Genomic DNA, 24,349 nt, shown 5'->3' with positions numbered 1-24,349 from the left:
AGGCTCCTGGGCGCCACAGGGGCCGCCGCAGAAACAGCCTGGGGCAACGCCGGGATGTGGGTGAGACCCTGGGACTCTGTGGGTCCTTCCTCGCTGAGAGTGAGAGCTGGGCAGGCGGGGGGTGGGGGAAGCCGCCCCAACGGTCTTGGAAGGGGGGGGGTCCCCGCGGTCACAGGACACGTCTGGCCCTACGCGGTCAGGGTGCGCACCCTGAGAGCGAGGTGACGTTTATGCAGGTAGGAAAGGCGGGGTGGGGGGGCACTCCAGCCTGGATGGAGGCGAAGGAACCCAAAGAGGGGGCAGCAAGGGCGAGGGCGGGGCGGGGCGGGGCCCATCCTGCCGGCACAGCTTTGCCTTCTGAGATCACGCAGGTCTCCAGCACCCAAGGGCGTCAGACTGTGGTCACCGGAGAAACTTTGGGCGAAGCCGCCCCCATCAGGCAGTTAAGGATGACTTCTGTTAACGCATGTCGGGTATTTCTTTCCAGGCAGGAGCTCAGTTTTAAATCTTAAAAGGCAACCATGAACACCGGCAATACGATGTAAATAAACTGTGGGTTATAACATGATTTCCCATCGTTGGTGTCTTGACCTTGGGTTTTTCAGAACGTCGTAACCCTCGGGGTGAGGGAAGTAGTGTCCGTGCAGCGAGGGTGCCGGGCTGCCTGGGTCCTGCCCGTGGGCCGCCCGGGGTTAGGCAGCGCGGGCTCTTCTTGTCGGGAAGCATCAGAGTGCTTTTCATCTACGCCGAATCACCCCGTTGGCGTCAGTGGTGTTCCGTGGTAGATACGGTATGTCCTGACAGAACCCGGGGCTCAATGTCTTAAACGACAGAGATTTATTCCATCGCAGTCCCAGAGGCCAGAAGTTGGAGGGCAAGGGCCGCGCCCCCTCTGTCCCGGGCATCTCTCCAGCTCCTGGTGGTTCCTTGGCTGTGGCCTCATCTCTGTTGTCACATAGCCGTCTCCCTGTGTGGTGTCTGTGTCCCAGTGTCCCCTTCCTATAAGGACACATGTCACGTTGGATCAGGGCCCACCCTAACGACCTTGTCTTAACCAGTTACATCTGCAAGGGCCCTATTTCCAAATAAGGTCACATGCTGAGGTCTGGGGATTAAGACTCCAACGAGTGAGTTTGGGGGATACGGTGCGACCCACAGCAAAAGGCAATAGATACGCACGTTTGTAGTTGAACAAGAATGTTTCCATAAAAATAGATTCTAATCGACCTTGTAATGATTTGCTTACAACAAACTACTCATCAGAGAGTGTAGTTGGATGGGTTTGCACACGCCTGGGGTCTCCATCCCTCGCTGTCCCCAGGCCAGGCAGCCCCTGACCTGCCTTCTGTCCCCTTCCCTGTAGGTCGCTTTGCAGGTTCCGGTTTCACGGCAGGGACTCCTGCACTGTCTCCTTTGTCCAGCTGCTTTCACGCTGCGTAGTTATCTAGAGATTCACCCGTGTCTTTGTGGAAGGGCCGTTTAGATGGGCTCGGCCGGTTGTGGGGGGTGGGGGGCGTGGAGGAGTGGCCTCGCGGGGCCTGCGGGGAGCAGCTTGGCTTCTGCAGGCCAGCATGGGGCGGCTTGGTTCTAGCACTAAAGGTATCTTGCTTCCGCTTTAAAACAATATTTGCCTGTTAGGTAACATTTGAAGGAAAATTTCAAGGAAGTGTAAATTGAGTGCAATGAAAATGCAGAAGTGAGAAGGGAGATGAAGTTGTGTTGGCAAGGAGGTTCTGTGGGTGTTGGAGGCACTTACCTGTTAGCGTTGGGTTTTTCTGGACTGAGACTTGGTGACTGGCCTGGGGGAGGGGCCGGCCCACCAGGGGCCCAGGTCCCTGTACAGACCTGGGGCTTGTTTGGGTGCAGCAGGACACACGTCCAAATTGCATCCACTGTTTTACATTCTTATTGAAACCAGTTGCCTTCCAGGTGGAGCTCCTTAGGGACCAGAGGAAAAAAATACCCCATCCAGCTCCCGGAATTACTACTTTGAACACACAGTGCAGCAAATGAAATATACTCACAGCAGTCTCCATGTTTCATGGTTCTTGTGCATTTTGAGACTTGGCGATTTATTTGGCTTTTGCCCACGAAGCATCAGTGGTCTCATGGACGTGCTGGGTGAATAAGACACATAGCTCCTGCTGATCATTTGTGAAGATGGCTTTTGGTGGAGACCCCTCTACCTTCAGATGCTGTAGGGAAAAGGTTCGGGAGGTGCTCTGGGATTGGGGTGCCGGGGGCTCTGAGCCCTGGAAGTGACAGACAGGGGAGCACCCCTGACACCCACATCGGGTACCTGCCGCTCAGAGAGGAGGCTGGCAGAGCAGGTCTGTGCTCACATCTGAGTGCAGCTTGTTTGGGGCAGACCTCAAAGCCCCCCTCGCCCCTGGGTCACCGTGCTCAGCAGCCGAGACTTGTGTCTCTCGGGTCGTGGGAGCTGTCTCGCAACGGTGAGACTCGGGGGCCTGGGATGGTGGCGCCCAGCACGCGCTTGCTGGCTCCCCGACGGCCGGACTCTGGGCATCTCCCAGCCTCGGTTTCCCTGCCTGGCAGCTTGGAGACCACCTCCGCCCTTCCCGGAGGCTGCAGGATTGCAAATGGGTCCCGCAGCAGGCAGGCTGCCCACTGGGCAGGACAGACCCGCGGCTGCCCCTTTCGTCCCTCGCTGTGGGGTCTCTGGCATGGTCCCTGTGCCCCAGGTTACCCGTGTGAGGGCGGCCAGCCCCGAGCCCCGCACTGTGCAGGACGACGCAGCTTTTGGAGTTTGGTCTGGAACATGGATTCAAGTTGTTCTGGCACCGAAGTGGTCACGTTTCATAAGTGATTCTGTCCGAAACTGAAGTGTCTTGAGATTAGCAAGCTATAAATAAAATAGACAGTAGAGACCCCACAGGAGAAATTAAAACACTGGAGAGATGGTGTGGCTTCCAGGTGGCACGTGGGTCACTTTGGTGAAGTCTCAGGTGCCAGTGTGGCAACAAATGCCCCTTGGTCTCAACCAGCCTTAGCTGCTCCTGTCAGTGTGGCATCTGAGTCCCTTAGGACTGCAGGCTTCTCTCTGAGGGTCCCTTCCTCACAGGGCTGCCCGCGTGGACCTTTGGATGCATGAAAATGCCCTGTGATCTGTGCAGCAGCACAGGTAATTCAGAGATGACAGTCAGGTTATCAGATGTGTGTCCTGCGAACAGGTGTGGGTCCACAGGTGTGTGTTCTCTGAACAGCTGTGTGACCCACGGCCAGGTGCATCTTCACTTGACAGTAGCAGATGCTCTGCTGCCCTTGCCCTCAAAGAAAAACTGTGGTGAGCGTGCTTTAGTCTGAAGCCTGCATCTTTCTTATCAGGCCCTCATATGACGTGACTACCCAGGGTGCTTCCATTTTTAGGGTCACAGCTGCTGAAATGCAACTGGGCGGCCGCTCTTCTGCTGCGGTCGGGTGGGTGGGACCCCCAGGACCTCTTACTGATGTGGAGACATTACCAACTTTGTGATGCAGATTCAGTTATTCCCCTAAAGCTTCCTGGATAAATGGGATAAACTACGTGTATCCTTAATGCTTCCATAGCAGACTCATCTGTTTTTTGTTTGTTTGTTTGTTTTTTCTGTCTGCACCGCATGGCACGTGGGATCTTAGTTCCCCAACCAGGGATCGAACCTGTGCGCCCTGCAGTGGGAGCGCGGAGAGTCCTAACCACTGAACTGCCAGGGAAGTCCCCCAGACTAATCTATTTTTGATTATCATTCCTTTAGATGCCTTTTCTTTTTAGTGTACAGGTGACTTTTTTCCCTAATGAAAATTGTGTTTTCTTACAACAAAATCTCTGCGAAGTACATAACTGATTTTAAGCTGCTCTGATTGAATATTAATTTATTTTAGAACTTTCCATATGAGTTGAAATTATTTGAGAAATGCAAGCCCCCGAGGTAGTTGTTGCTTCTCTAAAATGGCACTGGCATTTTGCCCCTTTTCAGTGTTCTTCCTAATTCTTAGACTCTCTGTTTCACTGGCGAGTAAAGAGGCTTATTATTCATATAGGAAGCCAGGCGATGAGACATGTCTCTCCCTAACTTGAATGCAGGGTCCTTAGAGCTCTCGGTACCTCCTCCCATATTCGGCCGGAGCTCCGCGTGGACTCTGGGCGTGAAGCCGACGCTTTGAGTTTAAATGGTCGATTTCCTGGTTTGACGTGTGTTTTGGTTCCTCCCTCAGCGTCTGGCTAACCTGAGTCTGTAATGCCAGGTGTGCGGTGTGAAGCCACACCTGGACGGTCTGTCTGTCCCCCTCCCTGCCTCCCACGCCCTGGGGGAGGGGCAGACCGGCTGCTGACCACCCTCGGGGGTGGTCTGCGCACCCAGGGCCGAGCACCCCTGGTGTCAGCTGTGAGCCTAGGGCCCCCGCAGCCAGTTCTGAGCTTGCCTACTCTCCTCAGGGCCCGTCCGCGGGGTCAGGTCCCGCTGCTGTCACACGATTGATCGAAGCAGCGTGTTTAATTCTGGTCTTCGAGTTGGGGGGCTGGTTGGAGCGGGGGGTCTCTGTTCTCGCCTGGCAGGGACGGTGCTGGGTGGGCTGTCGAGGGAGACAAGGGAGTGAAAGGCTTGGACCCTCCCCAGCCTCATTCTCCCAGCCTGGGGACTGGGGGCGTTTCCAGGTGATCTCAGATGATGATGCGAAACGTAAAGTCTAAAGGAAGGTGTTGCACAAATGAGGCGGCCCCCACCCTCCACCCTTCCCCCCCGCACCCCGGGAAAGGTGGACGGACGTCCGCACCTTTGACCAGCTGGAAAACGGTGTGTTTATCAGGGAAGACCTGTCTTCTGCAGGGCATCTTATGCGGTGAGCCTGGCCCCAGGTTTCGTACAGTGAAGTCCTAGCCCCCAGCGCCTCAGAACCTGACCTAGTTTGGATGTGATTTGTACTGAGGTAGTAGGATGGGCCTAATCCGATATGACCGTGTCCTTGTAGGAGGGGACACTGGGACAGACACGCACACAGGGAGACGGCAGAGGCAGAGGTGGGTGATGCTTCCACGAGCCAAGGACACTGAGGATTGCTGGTCACCGCAGAAGCTGACGGAGGCCAGGATGCATCCCCGGCGGGGCCTTCGGACGGAGTCCTGCCCACACCTCGGCCTTGGTCAGGCTCTGGCCTCCAGTCTGGGCGGCACTGAAGTTCTGTTGTTTTGTCTGCCCAGTCGGGTGGCCCTGGGAAACTTTGGGAGCAGCAAAGATCTGGGGAACGAGTCTGGGGAGAGCACCGCGTGGGGCCCAAGTCGAGAAATGATTCGGGCGCTTGGGACCACGAAGCGGGTTCTCATCGCCTTGGGCCCCTCCCCCCACCAGACACCTTCCTGGGGGCTGAGCTGGTCACAGGGCCTTCTCCCTCTGGGGCTGGCTCGGGCTGGAGTTTGGGAGTTTGTGGGGCTGAAGCTGTAGACGTCCAACTTCAGTCCTCGCTGTTCTAGGGGTTTTGTTTGTGTAGCATGTTGTTGTCACTTTGTCTTTAAAGGGTGCTTCTTCAAGGGTGAGGGATGAAGGTGCCCCTGGGTTACTTGGCCTAGATGTTCCGATTTTCTGTTTGGGTGAGAGAGTCACTTCGACTGTGGATGGGTGTTCTTCTCCTTTCTGGAATATTTGTTTGCTCGGAGGGTTGGCTGCAGCGTGTAGGATTCTGTTCAGAGCGCCGTGTGCCCGACGACAGGTGAGCCTCAAACTGGACGCTGGTTCAGGTGCCCACCGTCGAGTGCCCTGTGCCCGGCGGCCGCCCTCCGTGCACCCTCCTAACTCCCTCAGTGCGTGTGTCGACCGTGCGGGTAACCCTTCCGTTCTTGCCCCACAGAGTCCGTAGAAGAGACCTCCCCGGCATCCCAGATGAACAACCGGCGGGAAGATATGGAAATCGCGTCCCACTACCGGCACCTGCTCCACGAGCTCAACGAGCAGAGGCAGCACGGCATCCTGTGCGACGTGTGCGTGGTGGTCGAGGGCAAGGTCTTCAAGGCCCACAAGAACGTCCTGCTCGGCAGCAGCCGCTACTTTAAGACGCTCTACTGCCAGGTGCAGAAAGCGTCCGACCAGGCCACGGTCACGCACCTGGACATCGTCACGGCGCAGGGCTTCAAGGCCATCATCGACTTCATGTACTCCGCCCACCTGGCCCTCACCAGCAGGAACGTCATCGAGGTGATGTCAGCGGCCAGCTTCCTGCAGATGACGGACATCGTGCAGGCCTGCCATGACTTTATCAAGGCCGCGCTGGACATCAGCATCAAGCCGGACGCCTCGGACGAGCTCTCGGAGTTCGAGGTGGGCGCCCCACCCGGCAGCGGCGCGGACGCCCTCATCTCCGCCGTGATGGCCGGGAGGAGCATCTCCCCGTGGCTGGCCCGGCGCACGAGCCCCGCCAACTCCTCCGGGGACTCGGCCATCGCCAGCTGCCACGAGGGCGGGAGCAGCTACGGGAAGGAGGACCAGGAGCCCAAGGCCGACGGCCCCGACGACCTCCCCTCGCAGCCGCTGTGGCCCGGCGACATGGGCTGCGGGCCCCTGCACGTCAAGGAGGAGCAGCTCTCACCGACCCACTACGGGGGGAGCGAGCCGCCTTCCGCCGGGGACGCTGCCATTCAGAACTCCTTCTCCGAGCAGGCTGCGGGGGACGGCTGGCAGCCCACGGGCCGGAGGAAGAACCGGAAGAACAAAGACACGGTCCGCCACATCACGCAGCACGCGGAGGACGACAGCCGCGCCGGCTCCCCGCTGCCGTCTTTCCTCCCGACGTCCGGGTGGCCCTTCGGCAGCCGAGACTCAAGTAAGCCTTTCGTTTGTTACAGGCCGGGCTCAGGCGCCCTGGGGCCACGGGCAGCCCAAAGGCGCTGTTTGTCGGTGGCCCCAGGGCCGCTCGTTTTGTCCGTGAAGTGGCACCTCTCCAGGCTGACGCTGGTGGCTTCCCGCGGGTCACCCCCTTCTGTAGTAAATCGGTGTGAGCGCAGGGAAAGTGGCCGATGCGTCCCAGCGGGCGCGCCAGGGCCGCCGGCACACAGAGGCTGCTGGGCTGGGGATTTTCTGGAGCTGGAAAGGCGGGGTGACACCCGGAAGGAGCCCCAGCGTGGGGTGTGGAGGAGCCTCTCGTAGGCACTGGGTGGGGTAACTTAATTTTTAAAGATGTAAACGTGACAGCGTTAAAAAGATGAAGAAGTGCACGAAGTGACGTGACTCGGGCGGAAGGGAGGGACAGGCCAGGCGTGTGGGCTCCGGCCGCGGCCATTGTTGTCAACGTGGAAGAAACACCACGTGTGTGTGTGTTTCGTCCTGGGCACGTGAGGGCTCGTGGCCACAAGCTCCCCTCCCAATGAGGGGTATTTCCTCGTTGCCAGCAAGTGCGGGTTGTGTGGTCCGCCCACAGAGCAGCCGGTGGGCGTTACCGCGCAGGGGGGGAGCGCCTTCTGGACCCCGAGTCCGTCAGCCCTGAGGGCCCTTAGCTTAGCTTTGTTGACGCCGGCCCTCACCCTCTGGAGGATGGTTTTGTCTGTCTCCCAGACTAGTAAACAAATGAAATGTTTCCTAGATGCCAGGTGCTCTTGCCGGCGCCGAGCATGTGATAACTGTGGCTGCTCCGAGCTTTCCCGAGTGGCAGATGGGGCCACGAGGGCTGCGTTTGGAGTGAGGAGGGGCTTTGGTGGGACAGGGGTTGGTCCAGAGCAGGATGGAGGCTTCTCGGCAAGTGACCACGTTGGGGAGGCCCCTCCAGGAAGGAGGTTAGAAGTCAGTGGGGGCTCAGAGGTGGACAGAAGGCAGTGAACCGTGGGCACAAGCCCTGAAAGGTGTCACCAGTGCTAGGCCTGTGCTGGGGTTGGGAGGGCAACCCTGGGGCTCTTGATACACTAGCTTGATTATTGTGGTAAAACATACGTATCATGAACTTCACCCCTTTAACCACTTTTAAGTGTGTTGGCATTAAATACATCGCCACTATCCATCTCCAGAGCTTTCTCACCACCCCCAGGAGACACTGTAGCCTTTCTTGTAGGTTCTCATTCTCATTGCTCCTGTGTGTCCCCAGCCCCGAGCGCTGGGCCAGCCTCCTGCAGGTTCAGCCCAAGCTGGTTTCACCAGTGTCGCCCCCTCGGCAGGATGATTCTGTGTGAGGTGGCGTCCTTAGCGCTGTAGGACATCGGCAGTGCCCTGGCCTCCGCCCACTGGATGCCAGGAGCCGCCCACCCCTGGTCATGACGTTGCCAATGTCCCTGATGGGAAGCCCCCCCCGCAGAACCGTTGAGTGTAACTGAACTAAGTCAAAAGAAGGTTAAGTTTCTGAGATGATAGAAAGCCCACCTGTCTCCCTGCCAGCGGTCAGCACGGTGGTCGTCTGTGTCTGCTCTCTCCGTGACGACTAAACGTCCCTTTAGCTCTGACTAAAGCCTGGAGAGCAGCGTTCACAGGGCCTGACTTAAGGAACCTTCTGGATGGGTCAGGGCCGCAGAGCGTTCCCATCCTGTCCTACACCTGCTGCATCACGAGTCGTCCGGCGGGCTGCGGGGCTGGAGGCTCTAGGTCGGAGAGCCCATCAACACGTTAAGAACAAGGACGCTCCTTAAGCCTGTGGGTTTGATGTTTTAAATGCAGTTGTCGAGCAGAAGGTGTTTTTAGAATCCAACAAGTGATTTCTGCTGGTGTACTCTTGCTAATGTCTGAAATCCCTTGGGTTACCAAGGCAACTACGAGATTTCCCCTGAGTTGCTAAGACAAGGACCCGAGGTGTGGGCTTGCGTGGGACGGCTCTGCCCGTCACGGTGGCCATTTATTCCTCTGCCCTGGCCCTGGGCTGGGGTTTGGAAGCGTAAATTGTGATCCCCAATGGAGGAGAGTTTGCTTTCATGAAAGATTTATTACATCTCAGAGGAGAGTATTGTTTTATTCTCATCCCGTTTATGGGAGAAAAGGCCCTTTTCTAGAGGAATGTGTCAGGTGGTTCCTGCGTATCCCTCAGGGCGCTTGACGAAGATGCTCCGATGCCCAGCCCTGCAGCAGGACTGCCCCCCTGTCCCCTGTGTGTCCCCACCTCGGCGTCAGGGACTCTGGGGCCTGTTCGCATTTAAAAGTGATTCTTCCAAGCAGGCAGCCAAGTGCTTTCTAACCCAGTAGCTTCCAAGAAAACATCCATTGAAATGTACCTCCGGGTTACAGCTGTGGGAAACGGCGTTTACACGTGCAGGTGCGATGGACACAGGCCGGGCCCGTGGTAGCTGCCGGCTCCGGCCTCGGCCCCTTGTCTATGATCCCGAGACCGTGAGCCTCCGATGCGGTGGGTTGTACTCGTTCAGAAGCTGGTGCCAGGAGAGCCCAGGTGCCCCATCCGGACATCCCACACGTGTTCCGAAAAGCATCTGCAGAAATAAAGTTCTGAGCTAGAATAAAGCGTGTGCGTCTTGTGAAGGAACTGTTTATCCCTGAACCTCGGTAAGGGTGGACCCTGGCGTCCTGGGATTTTGAAGAGCACGTTGGAAGAGCAGAGCGGGTTCAGGGCGTGCAGGTGGCCCCCGGAGACTCTGGTGGATGCTCTAAGCTCACAGCTGCCATCCCGCTGGGACCAAGGCCCAGCCCTCCCCTGCCCAGGTCGGAGGGTCTCCTCCCTCGCAGCTCGATGCTGGGGCTGAAGCCAGGCCGGTAGCCCCTCCCTTGGCTGTACCCCCAGATGTTTTCCTTACAGAAATGAGCGGAATTGCCTGGAATTCCTCTGGTCGACCTTGGGGCCGTGCTCAGGGGGCAGCTGCTGCCCCGACACCTCAGCAGTGGTCTTCAGGGGGCGGTACGTTGGGAACGTACCTGCTGCTGAGAAGGGAGGTGGGGAGGGGCCCTCGTGCTGGCCCAGGAGAGCGGGATCGCTGGGGACGGGGCCTGGGCGAGGGCGGGGCTCGGCCCTGAGACCCTTGGCCTGTGCCCCCCCGGCCGCCCAGTCCTGGCCTGAGGCCACACTTCCGAGTTACCACCTGGATTGAAGAGCCTCGTCACTGTGGCTTTGCTGAGTGGCCAGTGGAGCTTCTTTTCTGATGAAATGGAAGTTCCTGGACTTTCTAGAAAGTTCAGTTCATGAAGACAGAGCCCCTGAGGTCTCTCATCATCTAGATGTGGAAGCTGAGGCTGGTCCCCCGGGGCCACCCCCCCGACCCCGCCCTGAGGAGGAGCTGGAGGGTCTGGGTCTGGGTGGGTCAGGAAAAGGCGGGGCCCCTGGGAGGCGACAGGTGGGCGCGGCCCATGGTCACTCTCGGGACCCCCAAGGCTCCGCTCGAGACAGAGGGACGGGGGTTGGCTGGGGCCCTTCTGCTGGCAGAGCTGTCTGGTAGCTTTTCCATGGCTCATTTGCTGCAGGGTGCGTCTCTGCTCTTCCTGGTCTCGCGGGCGCCCCCTGCTGACCTGACACCGAGGTCACCTGCCTTTGCTGCTTCCAGGCGGGTTCGCAGACATGCCACCACCTCGCTGGGTCCTGTTTTCATTTGAATTTGAGGGGTTTTGTCCTCTTCAACCAAGTGTGTGTTTTCTTCTGATGTTTGGACACTGTGACAGTGACGCCCCCCGGGTGCCGAGTGGCGTGGGGACCGAAACCCCGCAGGCACCCACCTCCCAGGGACAAGGAGGCTCTGGTTGTGTTGAAGTGCCCAGGGAGATGCTCATACATTTTGTATTTGCTGTATATACGTGTGTTATATACATACACTTAAAAGCACAGCTTAGGAGCTTACATTTAAATGGAGATTTTAAAAGGAGTTGTGAGCGTAATTTTTAACTGTTCATTTGAAAACTTTTATGCTACTGCTTTTTTCAAACTTTTGAAAAATGGAAGCAGAACATGCACATTTGACTCTTCTAAGTCAAATCCCAGATGTTCAGCCGGCAAGGGGGGCATGACCCACCCCCCAGACACCCGGACGCCCGGCCTGGGCACCACCTCCCCAGGCAGTGTGTCCTCACTCGGCCTCTGTGTGCTGGTTTCCCCCGGTCAGCCTGCTGTTGATAGAGACCCCGGGGCTGCCCGCCCTTCCCGAGCCGTGGGCTCTGTCCTGACCTTGATGGGCCTGGCTGCCAGGACCCTCGGTGCATGCCTTCTGGTGCTGGTGGCATGTGTGTTTTTGGTGTAGACCTAGAGGTGTTTCTAGGGGCGTGTCCGTTTCCTGCTGCTATGACAAATCACCGCAGACCTAGTGGCTTGAAGCAGCCCAGCTGTATTATCTGTCGCCCAGATGTCACCGGTTCGCAGGGCTGGATCCTTCTGGGGGCTCAGGGGAGAATCCCGGCCTTTTCCAGCTTCCAGAGGCGCCACGTTCCTTGGCCCGTGGCCCCGTGTCACTCGGACCTCAGCTCTGCTGCCGCATCCCCTTCTCTGTCTCTGGCCCTCATGCCTCCCTCTTCCTCTGAGATGGACCCTTGTGTGGACAGGGACCCCTGGACGGGCAGGGTGATCTCCCATCACACTTGCAAAGTCCCTTTTGCCACGTGAGGTGACATGTTCACGGTCTCGGAGATTAAGACCCAGATACCTGGGGACCATCATGGGAACACAGATAATAACGAGGTGTTTTGGTGAAAACTGCCATTCCCTTTCCTATTGTTTTAAGTATGATATACATTCAGTAAACTGCACAGGGCTTCCCTGGTGGCACAGTGGTTAAGAATCCGCCTGCCAATGCAGGGGACACGGGTTCGAGCCCTGGTCCGGGAAAATCCCACATGCCGCGGAGCAGCTAAGCCCGTGCGTCACAATTACTGAGCCTGCGCTCTAGAGCTCGCGTGCCACAACTACTGAAGCCCGAGCGCCTAGAGCCCGTGCTCCGCAACAAGAGAAGCCACCGCAATGAGAAGCCCATGCGCCGCAACGAAGAGGGCCCCCCGCTCGCCGCAGCTAGGGAAAAGCCTGTGCACAGCAACAAAGACCCAATGCAGCCAAAAATAAAATAAATAAATTTATTAATAAAATAAACTGCACAGATTTCAAGTGTACGGTTTGAATAATTTATTGTCTCTCTCCCTGCCATTTTATTGGGGGAAATATTCACACTTAGAGAAAAGTTGGAAAAACGAAAGTGAGCCTGCCTGCGCTGAGATTCTTCACCAGCGCTGAGATGCTCCGCCTGCGCTGAGATGCTCCGCCAGCGCTGAGATGCTCCGCCAGCGCTGAGATGCTCCGCCTGCGCTGAGATGCTCCGCCTGCGCTGAGATGCTCCGCCTGCGCTGAGATTCTCCGCCTGCTGACGTCTTGCCGCGTTTACATGTTTATGCATCTGATCATCCGAACCCGCCTCGTTCTCTGAATTTCAGAGGGCCGACACCGGCACCTCATCCCAGCACTCCGGCCAGCCTCTCACCGGAGCCCGCATTTCTGAGGCTGGGTCCGCACACCGTACATGTGCCGTTGGAAGACAGACGTCCCCTCAAGACATCCCCACAGCCTCTGGACACCCCCCACCCCACCCCGCCTCCTGCCAGCCTGGGGGTCGCAAGGGAGGGCGTCACACAGGGTGTGCTGTGCGGTCCGCTTGTGTCCATTTTGAGATGATGCGGATTTACAGTCACTTGTAAGAAATAATGCAGAGAGAGCCCATGTACCTGTTAAGCAGCTTCCCCCAATGCTGACGTGTCAGCATCACAGCCAGGAAGCCAACCTGGCCCCGCACGGTCACCACCAGGGCACCCTGGGCTGCTTCCCTCCACAGCCTCGGGAACTTCTGATCTGTCTCTGGCTGTGATTTCCAACATGCTCTCAGGGTTTGCTCAGGCCGTCACGTGCGTCCACAAATCATCCTTTCACTGCCAGATGTTATTCCGTTCTCTGCTGTAACACACCTGCTGATGGACGTTTGGGTTATTTGGGTGATTTCTGGCAATTCTGATCACGCTGCCGTGAACGTCCCAGGACGAGTATTTGTGTGATTCGTCTGCATTCCTCCCAGGACTGGGCCGCTGGGCCGTCGGGTAGTGAGCGTGCAAGAAACCAGGGGTGTGTGCGATCTACACTCGTGTCAGCGTCCCGCAAACGTGGATTGGGTTCGTTTTTAAATCTTAGCCGTTCTGGGGCTTCCCTGGTGGCGCAGTGGTTAAGAATCCGCCTGCCAATGCAGGGCACATGGGTTCGTGCCCCGGTCTGGGAAGATCCCACATGCTGCGGAGTGACTAGGCCCGTGAGCCACAACTGCTGAGCCTGCGCATCTGGAGCCTGGGCTCCGCAACGGGAGAGGCCGCGACAGTGAGAGGCCCGTGCACTGCGATGAAGAGTGGCCCCCGCTCTCCGCAACTAGAGAAAGCCCTCGCACAGAAACGAAGACCCAACACAGCCAAAAATAAATAAATTAATAATAAAAAAAAAATTCTTAGCCGTTCTGGAGGGTGTGGGGGCATCTCCTTATGGTTTTCTTTCTTTTTTTTTTTTAACATCTTTATTGGAGTATAATTGCTTTACAATGGTGTGCTAGTTTCTGCTTTATAACAAAGTGAATCTGTTATACATATACAATATGTTCCCATTTCTCTTCCCTCTTGCATCTCCCTCCCTCCCACCCTCCCTATCCCACCCCTCTAGGTGATCACAAAGCACCGAGCTGATCTCCCTGTGCTATGCGGCTGCTTCCCACTAGCTATCTCTTTTACATTTGGTAGTGTATATATGTCCATGCCACTCTCTCCCTTCGTCCCAGCTTACCCTTCCCCCTCCCTGTGTCCTCAAGTCCATTCTCTACATCTGCGTCTTTATTCCTGTCCTGCCCCTAGGTTCCTTATGGTTTTCTGAGTGTCTTCTCAGGGGTTCACCAGCCTCCCCTGTCTTCCTTTGAGCGGTCTCTGCTCAGGGCTGTGCATGGTGGCGGGTTTGAGAGCTGGGCCGTCCAGCACCCTGTGCTGGCTGGGGTCCCGCTCTGACGATGAGTGTCATTTCCTAGTTGCCATTGACCCCTCTTCCCGGGGAAGCGTCTTCTGCTGAGTGGAGCGTCCTCCGAGTGTCCTGGTGGCAAGTCCTTCGTCAGGTGTGTGCTCTGAAAATATTCTCTCTCAGCCTTTGGCTCGTTTCTTCCTGTAACGGTGTCTTTTGAAGAGTTTACACATTTTAAATTTTGATGAAGGCCAGTATGTGAACTTTTTTCTTTTGTGGTTCATGCTATTCGGGTCTAATCCAAGGGACCTCTGCCTAAGGTCACAAAGGTTTCTCCCGTGGTTCCCCTGGAGGATTGGGCGTGACTGCAGGCCTGGGATGCATGCTGATGTTTGCAGGTGGCAGGCGAGGGGTCCGCCTTCACGGTCATCTTCTGCATGTGGGGTCCAGCTGTTCTGATACCACCTGCCCGTGGAACTGCCTTACTCGCTGTATATATTTTTTTAATTAAAGAGAATTTCTTGTATGAAGTGAAAACATTTTGGTAGTTAAAGAAAATGAGGTAACTTGATTTTAACTTGGATAAAGAAGCACTTAAGAAATAATACACCCTAGACAACATTAAGTAAGAAGGTAGATTTTGGACAAAGTGCATCATTACAGGTTTTTGAACTTTATTTTGCATTGTTCGTGAGGTCTAGCGGAAGTTAGGACTAAGGTCTGGTTTGAGCTGTAACTCGGGAGGGTGGAGTCCCGCGGGGAGACAGCCTTGGCCCCGCAGTTTCCACCCGTCCAGAAGGTTCCGCTGTGTTGCTGTTTGCACATCTGTGTTCGCGGGGTGCCTGTTCCCTGGATGAGAGGCCGCCGGCTGGGCTGGGGCATCTGCAGGAAGCCTCTCAAAGGCAGCTTGGGAACATCTTTGAGAATCGTGAAGAGTGGAGATTTGGGGAAATCTTAGAAACCGAATGTCTGCTTTCGACCAGGCCCTCGTGGTGAGGGGGCCCCTGTCCCATCACCCCTGGCCCTGGCCTTGTTCCCTCCTCTGCTGCATCATCTGTTTATTCCCCACTTTGCAGCTCACACAGCATCTTCTAGTTTAATTGTTTAGAAATTCTGCTTATTTTAATTATAATCTCTTTTCTGCTTTTCAGCTAAAGGTTGTAAGTGAGTGAAATTTTCAAAATGTTATAATGTATCACTTATAGGAAGAAGGACCCCCCCCCCCCCACCAAACCCCTTTCTGCTCTAGAATCAATCTTTACATTTAGCACTTGGCCCTTTACAGTTAGATGTTGATATTTTTCATCCTGGTTGCCTTGTTTATTAAAAAGAGGTCAGCCCGGGGAAGAAGCCCTGCGCGCCTTTTCCCCTGCCCCGGGCGGTCGGTGTGGGGACATTTCCTGCCGTCACACGCGTGTGTGAAATGACTACACACGCTCTGTCCCTTGTCTTGGTGGCTGGTCTCCCCGTCCAGCCGCTAGCAGTGCCACCGTGGTCTCTTCTGTCCGAGGAAGCCCCCTGTGGCATCACCAGGTGACCCTGAAGGGGTCCACCGCCCCACAGCTAACAGCCGAGCCCGTTGCACCTCATCTGGCCCCTGGTTTGTCAGTTTGTTTTTTTTTTTTAGTAGTTGAATTGCTGGCTCAAAGGGTCTGCACATTTTTTAAAAAAAATTTATTATTTTTGGCTGCGTTGGGTCTTTGTTGCTGTGCGCGGGCTTTTCTCTAGTTGCGGCGAGCGGGGGCTACTCTTCGTTGCGGTGCACAGGCTTCTCATTGCGGTGGCTTCTCTTGTTGCGGAGCACGGGCTCTAGGTGTGTGGCTTCAGTAGTTGTGGCACGTGGACTCAGTAGTTGTGGCACACGGGCTTAGTTGCTCCGAGGCATGCGGGATCTTCCCGGCCCAGGGCTCGAACCCGTGTCCCCTGCATTGGCAGGCGGATTCTTAACCACTGTGCCACCAGGGAAGTCCCTGTCAGTTTTTTAACATCACCATTTAAGGTTTTTTCCTAAGTCACTGAGTCTAAGTTCGTCACAAAAGACTGTTCAGAGGCGAAATGTTAGATGAGACGTTTTCAGGGTTGTCACTTGGTGGGTGAGCTCTAGCAGCTGAAGGAAGGAGCCCCTGGGGTCCTCGCTCAGGAGATGTCCCTGCCTGGAGGGGACTTGGGGACAGTCCTGTCACACAGGGTGGCTGATGGCTCGGGCTGGAGGCCGTTCCTGAAGCTCAGGTCCGAGCCTGGCTTCCCAGCTCTCCCGGCTCCTGCTGGGATCCACCTGAAAGCAGCACAAAATAAAATCTGAGTTTAACCCGTGAATGTCAAGTTGCTAAAGAAAAGCCGTTGCTACTGCTAACGGGTAAGACAGCTGTATTGGTCCCAACCCCCCGCCCCACCGGAGTATTTGGAATGGTTTTAGTTTTTTGATAACAGTAATCTAGTAAGAGCCTATTTTGTGGCATTAGGTAACATCAAACTCTTTATCTATGAAAGGATTTGGTGCAATGTTAACTATTGCTTTCAACTCCCTGTTCTGTTTGTAGAGTTTCATTTTTGACCTCATCGTCTTAATCCCTCCTTTTGAAGTCAAGCTGCGGTCTGCAAGGGCCTGGGAAGGACCTGCTCTCCCTCCTGGCGCCTGGCCGGTGCCCCCAGGCACCTCCCCTGCCCCCTGCCCCTCGCCAGGCTCCCAGCCTGTCTGCCCGGCAGGAGGCTCAGGACCTGGGAGGGCCCAGGGTCGGCCTCACACCCTCTCCCTTCTGGGCACTTTCCTCCGCTTTCTCATTTGAACAAGAAATTCTGGGGAAACTGGGTCTCCCTGCACCTCCAAAGTGGGTGCCAGAGTGAGCGCAGGAGCCCACCCGGGCCAGCGTGGGGCGCCCTAGGCCGTGCTGTGCGTGTGCCCGGCCCGTCAGGATGACGTCGGAGAGTCAAGTGCCCTCAGCCCCTCTGGTCTCCTTCACGACTCTCGTCTTCAGAATGACCGGTTCCTTCCAAGCTTCGTTTGACTGGTGTCACCCCTATCCTGGGAGACATCCCAAGTGCTGTTTCCGGAATTGGGGGCTTGAATTTCGACCTGGGTGCTCAGCAGACAGACCGCAAGGCTTGGGAGATGGAGGGTGCACTCAGGTGCTGGGAGCGTGTCCGCGTGTCCTTTCACGAGCTGCTCGGGGCTGTGACCGCAGGTAGCCTGACAGCCTCACAGGCGTGTCTGGTCTTGATTCCCTGGACGGTGGTACCTTTCCTGAGTCATAAGTGTTCATGTGGGGATTTTTCAGTTGACGGCCTTCATTTCCTTCACGGTCACCCTGCATCTCGTGGACCCTCACCGCTCACCCATGAGCATCTTTAGGACGTCGACCCATGAAGTGTGTCTGTGGTTCGTGCTTGCCGGTCCCTCCCGCACCTTGTCTCATGGCAGTTCTCAGTCGACAGACCCCAGACATCCTTCTTCGAAACCCAACTTTTAGCTTTTCACATGTGGTTGGAATCTTCCAGCTAATCTCGATTTCTTTTACACGCTTTTGAACTTAAACTGTTAATATAACTTCATTAAAATTTTGGTTTTGAAATCTGGTGTTTTTTAGTTTTCAGTCTGTTATGGGCTGAATGTTTGTGTCCCCTAAATTCGTATGTTGAATCCCTAACCCTGGTGTGGCTGTATTTGGAGATGGGGCCGGTGAGAAAGTCATCACGATAAACGGAGGCCCTCGGCATCTGCGTCGCATCGGAGCTTGCCCTCCGTCTGCACACCCACCGAGGTGAGGACAGCGGGGAGGTGGCCGTCTGCAAGCCAGGAAGCAGCTTCCACCAGGAACAGTGCCCTGCTGGACCCAGATCCTGCCTGGCCTTTCCAGCCCCGGAACTGAGAACCGCTTAAGTCTTACAGGAGCCCGTGCAGACAGAGGCAAAGCCTTCATTTCAATTTGATTTAATCCCTACACTTAGTGGCTAGAAATGCAAAATCAGTACTGATATAACATTTAGGAATTGGCAGAAAAATATGAAAAGGCTCACAGTTTGAAAAAAAGAAAGTATCCTTCCGGAGCTTCGGTCAGCAGTAGCCCGATGCTACACCTCGACGGTGTCCTTAGTGTCTCGTAGTGTCCTTAGTGTGACCCATCCAGGTGGAGGCACCCAGGGTGTGCTGCCCTGCGGGACGTGACGCCCCTGGTCAGGGCCCCTGTGATCTCTCAGCCTGTTCCCCGGGGCCCCAGCGCCCCCAGGGCGCTCGACACCTGAGGGGCTCTGCTGAGGTGGGCCCTCCCCACACCCCAAAACCCAGTTCCTATGCCCCTTGCGTGGACAAATGTGCACTTCCAGTTCGGGAGTGTCTGCAAACATCGGTCAGTGGCCACATGTCCCCAGGGTGCCTGGGCCCCTGGCTCCTGGCACTGCCTGCCCTGGCTCTTTGGTTCTGATCCTGACTCCTGTTCAAGGACCACAGTCAGAAATCCAGTCTCTTGCAATTATTGAACCATTCTGTGAAAGCTGTCTGAGGCATTTTGGGTGAGTCTGGTGGATTGGCTGATGGTGGTTTTTGCCTCCGTGCCCTCTGGTTCTGCAGCTTCGAGTAATTTCCTCCAAAACGAAGGCGCACCATGAAGCAGGCTGGGTCTGAGTTTTCTCGTGTACCCATCAAGGCAGCTAAGGAGTGGCCGAGTCATGGAAGTCGCTCTGCTCTCTGGGGGCCATCATGGGGCAGGCTGGCTGAGCCCCTTCAGGACAGAGGGGACCCTCTGTCCTCCTGCGTCTCATGGGGAGGCCCACCGAGCTCTCTCCCTCTTCATGTTCGGTTCAGCTTTCTGGAACCTCCTGCGTCTTTGCCTCGGTGCTCAGCACCACCCTGGCGTGCAGGTCTCTGCGGGGAGCTCGTGCGTCCCCAGGACCCCGCCGCCCTTGCCTTGCACACCTGGCTCCGTGGACCGGGTCCTGCGCTTTGTGAGCGGGCGGTCCACCCACCGCCCTCCACTCACGTCCAAGCATGTGTTTGTGGGAGGAGCCATAGAACCACCACATGGGGCCACCTGTGGTGCCGCCTGTCACCTGCTGACCGCACTTCCCAGGTGCACGAGGCTGTGTCTGGGCATGATGCTCAGGCTGGTTCAGGGTCTCTTTGATTTCTGCAGCCTTGGGCCCCGCTTCCCTGGGTTCTGTGGAGGGACCTGTCACTTCCGGGACCAGCTCACGAGCCCGTCCCACATTTGAGGCTGCCCAGCTTCCCCCCGCCACCAGTGCCCCCTCTGCCCCCCTCCCAAGACAGCCTGGGTGGGAGGAGAAGGGTGGCCCATCCCTTTTCCGCCGCCTGCCCTCGTCTCCTCCCGGGAATTGTCTTGCTTTCCCATTTCTGTTTTGATTTCTCGAGTCACCACTTGTTCCCAGGGGGGCCCTGGCCAGGCAGCAGCTCTCCCTTGGGTCCATCTGGCGCCGGCCCGTTCTGGGGGCACCTCCATGGCCCAGATGGTACAGGAGGCTCCTGGTCCTGCCTATGCGGCCCTGAGCTAGAGGTTGTCACAAATCCTCTTGTTAGTAGCAGCTTTATTGAGACGTAATTCACACTGCTGACAACTCACCCATTTAAGGTGTGTGATTCGCTGGGTTCTAGTCTATTCACAGGGCTGTGCAGCCGTCACCACAGTCGACTTTAGAACATTTTTGTCACCCCAGAAGGAAACCTGCACCCTTAACAGTCACCCCAAGACCCACCCCCTCCATCTCCCCCGGCCCTTGGCAGCTCCCAATCTCCTTCTGTCCCCATGGATTTGCCTTTTCTAGGTATTTCACGTGAGTGCAATTGGACGGTATTTGTCCCTTTCACCGGGCATGACGTGTTCGAGGTCCATCCGCATCGTAGCCTGCGCCAGCGCGTCATTCCTTTTTATGGCTGAATCATATTCCTCTGTGTTTGTCCTTCATTGGCAGCTGGGCGTTTGGGCTGCTCCACTTCTGACTGTTATGGGTGCGGTTGCTCTGAGCGCGGACGTGGGTCTTTCCCCTCCTGGACGTCCTCCCACCAGTGGAAATGCCGGGCCACGTGGGAACTTGGTGTCCACCCTTCTGAGGACCCGCCAAGCTCTTGCACCACGGCCGCGTCATTTTACGTTTTTACCAGCAGCCGGGGGGGCTCCAGGGTCCCACGTCCCATTGGCACTTGTGGGTTGCAGCCGTCCCAGAGGGCGAGGGGACGACCTCCTGGTGCTGAGTTGCGTTTCCCTGACGACGAATGGCGCTGAGCACTGCTCACTGGCCATTTGTGTGTCCTCTTTGGGCAAATATCTGTGCACATCCTTTGCCCACTTTTAAGCTGGAGTATTTGTCTTTTTGTGGAGCTGTAAAGTCCTCTGTAGTGTCTAGAGAGGCTCTCGTGTCAGGCGTACAGTTTGCAGATATTCCCTCCCACCCATCCTCTCACTGTATTGATGGTGTCTTTTGAGGTCTTCAGGGGTTTAATTTTTGACGAAGTCCAGTTTAATCTGCTTTAGTGCTTGTGCTTTTGGTGTCACAGCTGGGAACCTGTGGCCCAGTCTGAGGCCGCGGAGGTTTTCTAAGAGTTGTGTAGTTTGGGCTTTTTGATCCATTTTGCGTGTTGCCCCTTCTCTGAGAGATGAAAATACCCAGATGCTCAGCCCCGGAGCAGACCCCCTGTCCTGGGTGGGCGCCCACCCCGCCCCTGGATTCTGGGTTGAGCCTGTGCGAGGTCTTGGCTGTGACGTCACCGCTGTCCTGGGACCTCGTGGCCGGCCGGGATCGGGCTTGAGGCCAGGCCACTGGGGTTCAGGACGCTCGCGGCTCCGGCTCCTCCTAAACTTGCCTGCTTGCTGTTCGGAGGGTCCTGAGTCGCGGGCGAGGTCTCTAATATGTGTTTCCCTCCCCAGATGCGGACTTGACCGTCGCTGAAGCCAGCAGCTCGGACAGCCGCGGGGAGAGGCCCGAGCTCTACGCGCACGTGGACGAGGGGCTCCTGGGAGGAGAAGGCAGCTACCCGGGAGCCCCCCTCACCCCCGAGAAGGACGACGCGCTGCACCAGGCCACCGCGGTGGCCAACCTGCGGGCGGCGCTTATGAGTAAGAACAGCCTGCTGGCCCTCAAGGCCGACGTGCTGGCGGATGACAGCTCCCTGCTGCTGGAGTACCTGCCCAAGGGCACCCACTCCCTGTCCCGTAAGTGCCGCGCAGGCGCTGCGCGGGGGCGGGGTGACGCGCCTCGGGCCGCGACGGGAGGGACGCGCTGAGGGCGCGTGCGTGCGTGTGGGTCGTGGCGGTCTAGGGGCCTTCGGAGAGGAGGCAGCGCTGTCGGGGCGCCGGGAGGGAAGCGGCCGAGGGCTTGTCCGAACGCTCATACTTGAAATCGAGGCATCCAGCCCTAAACCCTGATCGAGCTGGCACGTGCTGGGCCGTGCGGGCCTGGACCAGGGAGCCCCGCGCCCGGGAGGCCTTGGGACGCGGCGGGCTCGGGCGCCCTCTGCTGGCCTCGCCCCCTGCCTGTGCCGCCTCGTCCCGCCTGGGGAGCGTGGCCAGGCTGCGGAGCCTCGCCTTCCGCCAGGCACTGCTGTTGGTGTGTGAGATTTAGAGGATTTGGGGGTTGTGTTTACACCTTGAGTGTCTCCAGCTGAATTCCAGTTGCTCACAAGCAAATAGCAGAGTAACCTAAGGAGCGGATGAGGTACAGCGGTGCTGGCCGAGGGTCCCCCGGGCGCCGGCCTGGGCGGGTGCCCCTCCCCCTCGGCTGGGGCGCTCTGAGCGTCACCCACCCTGGGTGCCCGGGGCCTGGGGGCCTGGGGCGGTGTGCCCATGTCCCCGGCGTCCCGAGAGAAGCGCTCTGTTGGGTTGGTGTCTGTGAGGGAGAGTCGGGTGTGGCCCCGTTTCCCTCTCCGGGGCAGAGTGACACGCCCCAAAGCAGGCGGCTCTGAGTGCAGAGGGCGTGGGAAGGGCTCCACCCCAGGGCCCTGCGGTCCAAGCGTGTGTGGCTGGCAGGCCTGTGTGTGGGTCCCTGAGCACCCCCGAAGGAAGCAAAGGAAAAGCGGCAGCCAGTGACGGGGGTCTGGGGAATGTCTTTCATTTTTGCTCTAATTTTAAAAACAGTATTTTCACGAGCGCTAAAATATTGTAAGCATTTGTGATGAAAATTGCTTGTGGCTAATAAAGTCTGACCGTGGAGAACAGTGTCCACAATTTCTTTATTTACTGTGCCGAGTCCGAGGCAGGTGGGACGCCAGGGCGGTTGCAGGACTTGGCTGTGAAGTCAGACCCAGGGGTGGATCCCCCAAGGCTGTTGGACACACTTTAAAAAATACGTTTAGGCCTCGTTTTTTGCATCTGAGAAATGGGAATAGCGTCACTTACACAGTTGTTGTGAATGTGAAACGTGGGACACGTAAGTAAAGTGTGTTTGATAAACGCTCCACGATATTAGTCCATTTCCCGCTCAGCTCAAACCCTGAACTTGTCAGCAGAAACTGTTGGGTTTGTGATGATCCGGTAGCTTGAGGAGGTGGTCCTAGGGTATCTGCGGTATCTGGGGTTTAGAGTCGGCGAGTCCGCAGGTGAACGTCCCGCTGAGGGGACGGCTGGGCAGTTTCACGGACGTCGTGGAAGGAGCAGCCTGGGTGTGTAACTGCAGGGCTGAGACACTGGTTCTGGCTCTTTCTGGACGCTCCCAGTTGGTGGGAGTGAACCCCACATGTCAGAGGCCCTGGGAGGTGGCAGCGGCTCCTTTGTGGCTGAACCGCGTTGTCACGAGGGGGGCGGTTTCTCGGGGTTTCTCCTCCTGTCCCCGCGTCTGGCAGCCTTCTCCTCCGGGGTGGGCCTGATCCCCAGGCCTTTGGTGTTCTGTGCAGAACTGAGCTAGGGATGGGGCCAGGGGTCCAGGTGGCCCGAGAGCACCGGTTGCACCCGCGTTTGGTCAGGCCGTGAGCCGTGAGCCAAGGGTCTGACTGTGGGGGTCTGGGACGAGTGAGGCCCAGGGAGAGATGCTCTCCACCCCCGAGAGTGCCCCCTCCTCCGGCCCTGTCCCTGCAGAGGCCCAGACCCAGCCTGGCAGCACGTGGGGCAGCTGGGTGGAGTCAGAGGGTGAGCGGTGACCCCGTCGGGTGGTCTGTTCCCAGCGGACACGCAATCAGGCAGCCGCACCTGCCCCGGGCACGTCCCCAGGCCCCATGTGCACACACGCCCCCCTTCGCAGTTCACGGGGAGCTGGGGGCAGGGGAGTAAAACCCCACGCGCTCTATTTTTAGTACATCCGTGACTAACCCGGGGTGAAGTCGACTGGTGGGTTTTTGATATTTTGTTATTTCGATTATGTTTTAACCTCTTTGCTGTAAATACTCTAAATTTCCCACTTTTTTCATTAGTTCTGCCCTTACGAGAGGGTTGAGAAGTTGGCGGCCGGGAGCTGGTGACTTGGGCCGTGTCCAGGGGGCCAGGCATGGGCTCCCATGTTCCCTCGGGCAGAGAGGCTGAAGGGCTTGCTGGAGGAATGGGTTATTTTAGAACATTCTTTTCTGACATCCTAAGTAAAATCTGCCTGTTCTGGGCATACACTAAAACGAGGAATGGAAATATCCAGAGAAGAACTTTATTTTCCAAGATCGTGTGGTCACCTCCCCGTGGCAGGAAGGCGTTCCGTCCCCGGCGGGCGGGTGGGCAGGGCCCGCGAGCTGCCTTCCTGCGTTGAGCTGGGACTGGGCAGCCCCTGCGGAGCGCCTGTGGGCGCATCTGCTCCGTGCCGTTCAGTTCACGGGCGCCGGCTTCTGTGCCCGGACGCGACGAAGCGTCAGGCCCCCTAGAGCCCCTGCGTTCACCCCCCGCCACCGCTCTGCTTCCAGATGGCCCACGGTTTCCGTTCAGTTGCAGATGTTGTCAGGGGTCGCCGGATGGGAGCGTGCGGATGGGGAGACCCCTCCTGGGTGCCGCCCAGTGGTGACGCGAGCCCTGAGCCCAGGCGACTCCCAGCCCGGGGAGCACCGGGGACCTAAAAACACATTCGAAGGAAAACACTGACTTCACACTGGGCACCAGTGCCGGCAAAGCAGAGGCGCCGCCGCCCGGGCTCCAGTGTGGAGACACCCCCAAGCTCGGTGGGTGCAGAGCCTGCCACGCTTCCTCCGGGGAGGCCCGGGAGGGAGATGGGAGCCCTGCGCCGCTGTGCTGGGGGTCCCTCGCCCCTGGTCCGGTTCGAGGGCGTTGGGGGGGCTATTTCCTGACTCCGGCCCCCAGGCTCCTCAGGTTGTTAACAAGGTTTTTCCAGGGCCGAACCTTTTGTTTTTTGATGTTGGGGGTCCTGTAGGGCCGACGTCCCAGTAGCCATGACTCGTGGTTGGAGGAACAGGGGGAGGGCACGTCCCCGTCGTGATGTCTGACGGTGGCAGCTGTGTGGCGTGGGGTGTGGTGAGTGGGGCTCTCGGCCCTGCTGGGTCGTCCTGGTCTCGAGGTGGCGAGCCCTGCAGTGTGTCAGTGTGGCCTGCCGGGCGTGCAGTGTTGCAGAAGAAAGGGGTGGTGGTCGC

At 57.4% G+C, this 24,349-nt stretch overlaps 1 protein-coding gene across 2 annotated transcripts in view; it reads left to right on the top strand.

The window, feature by feature from the left end:
• ZBTB46 (zinc finger and BTB domain containing 46) overlaps nucleotides 1–24,349 on the top strand; it is a 57,287-nt gene that overhangs the window by 14,259 nt on the left and 18,679 nt on the right. Inside the window, exons 1-3 of one of the 2 annotated variants that reach the window (XM_057529818.1) lie at nucleotides 5,429–5,700; nucleotides 5,839–6,807; nucleotides 20,724–21,008. In XM_057529818.1, coding sequence (XP_057385801.1) covers nucleotides 5,871–6,807; nucleotides 20,724–21,008 — 1,222 coding nt within the window. In that variant the 5' untranslated portion in view covers nucleotides 5,429–5,700; nucleotides 5,839–5,870. Of the gene's footprint in view, nucleotides 1–5,428; nucleotides 5,701–5,838; nucleotides 6,808–20,723; nucleotides 21,009–24,349 lie in introns of those variants that run through there. The other variant, XM_057529817.1, reaches the window with a different exon arrangement.

The sequence above is a fragment of the Balaenoptera acutorostrata genome, chromosome 15 (assembly GCF_949987535.1).
Source record: "Balaenoptera acutorostrata chromosome 15, mBalAcu1.1, whole genome shotgun sequence".
Classification (NCBI taxonomy): Eukaryota; Metazoa; Chordata; class Mammalia; order Artiodactyla; family Balaenopteridae; genus Balaenoptera; species Balaenoptera acutorostrata.
Note: the sequence above shows the minus strand (reverse complement) of the source record. Positions and strands in the feature narration are given on the sequence as shown.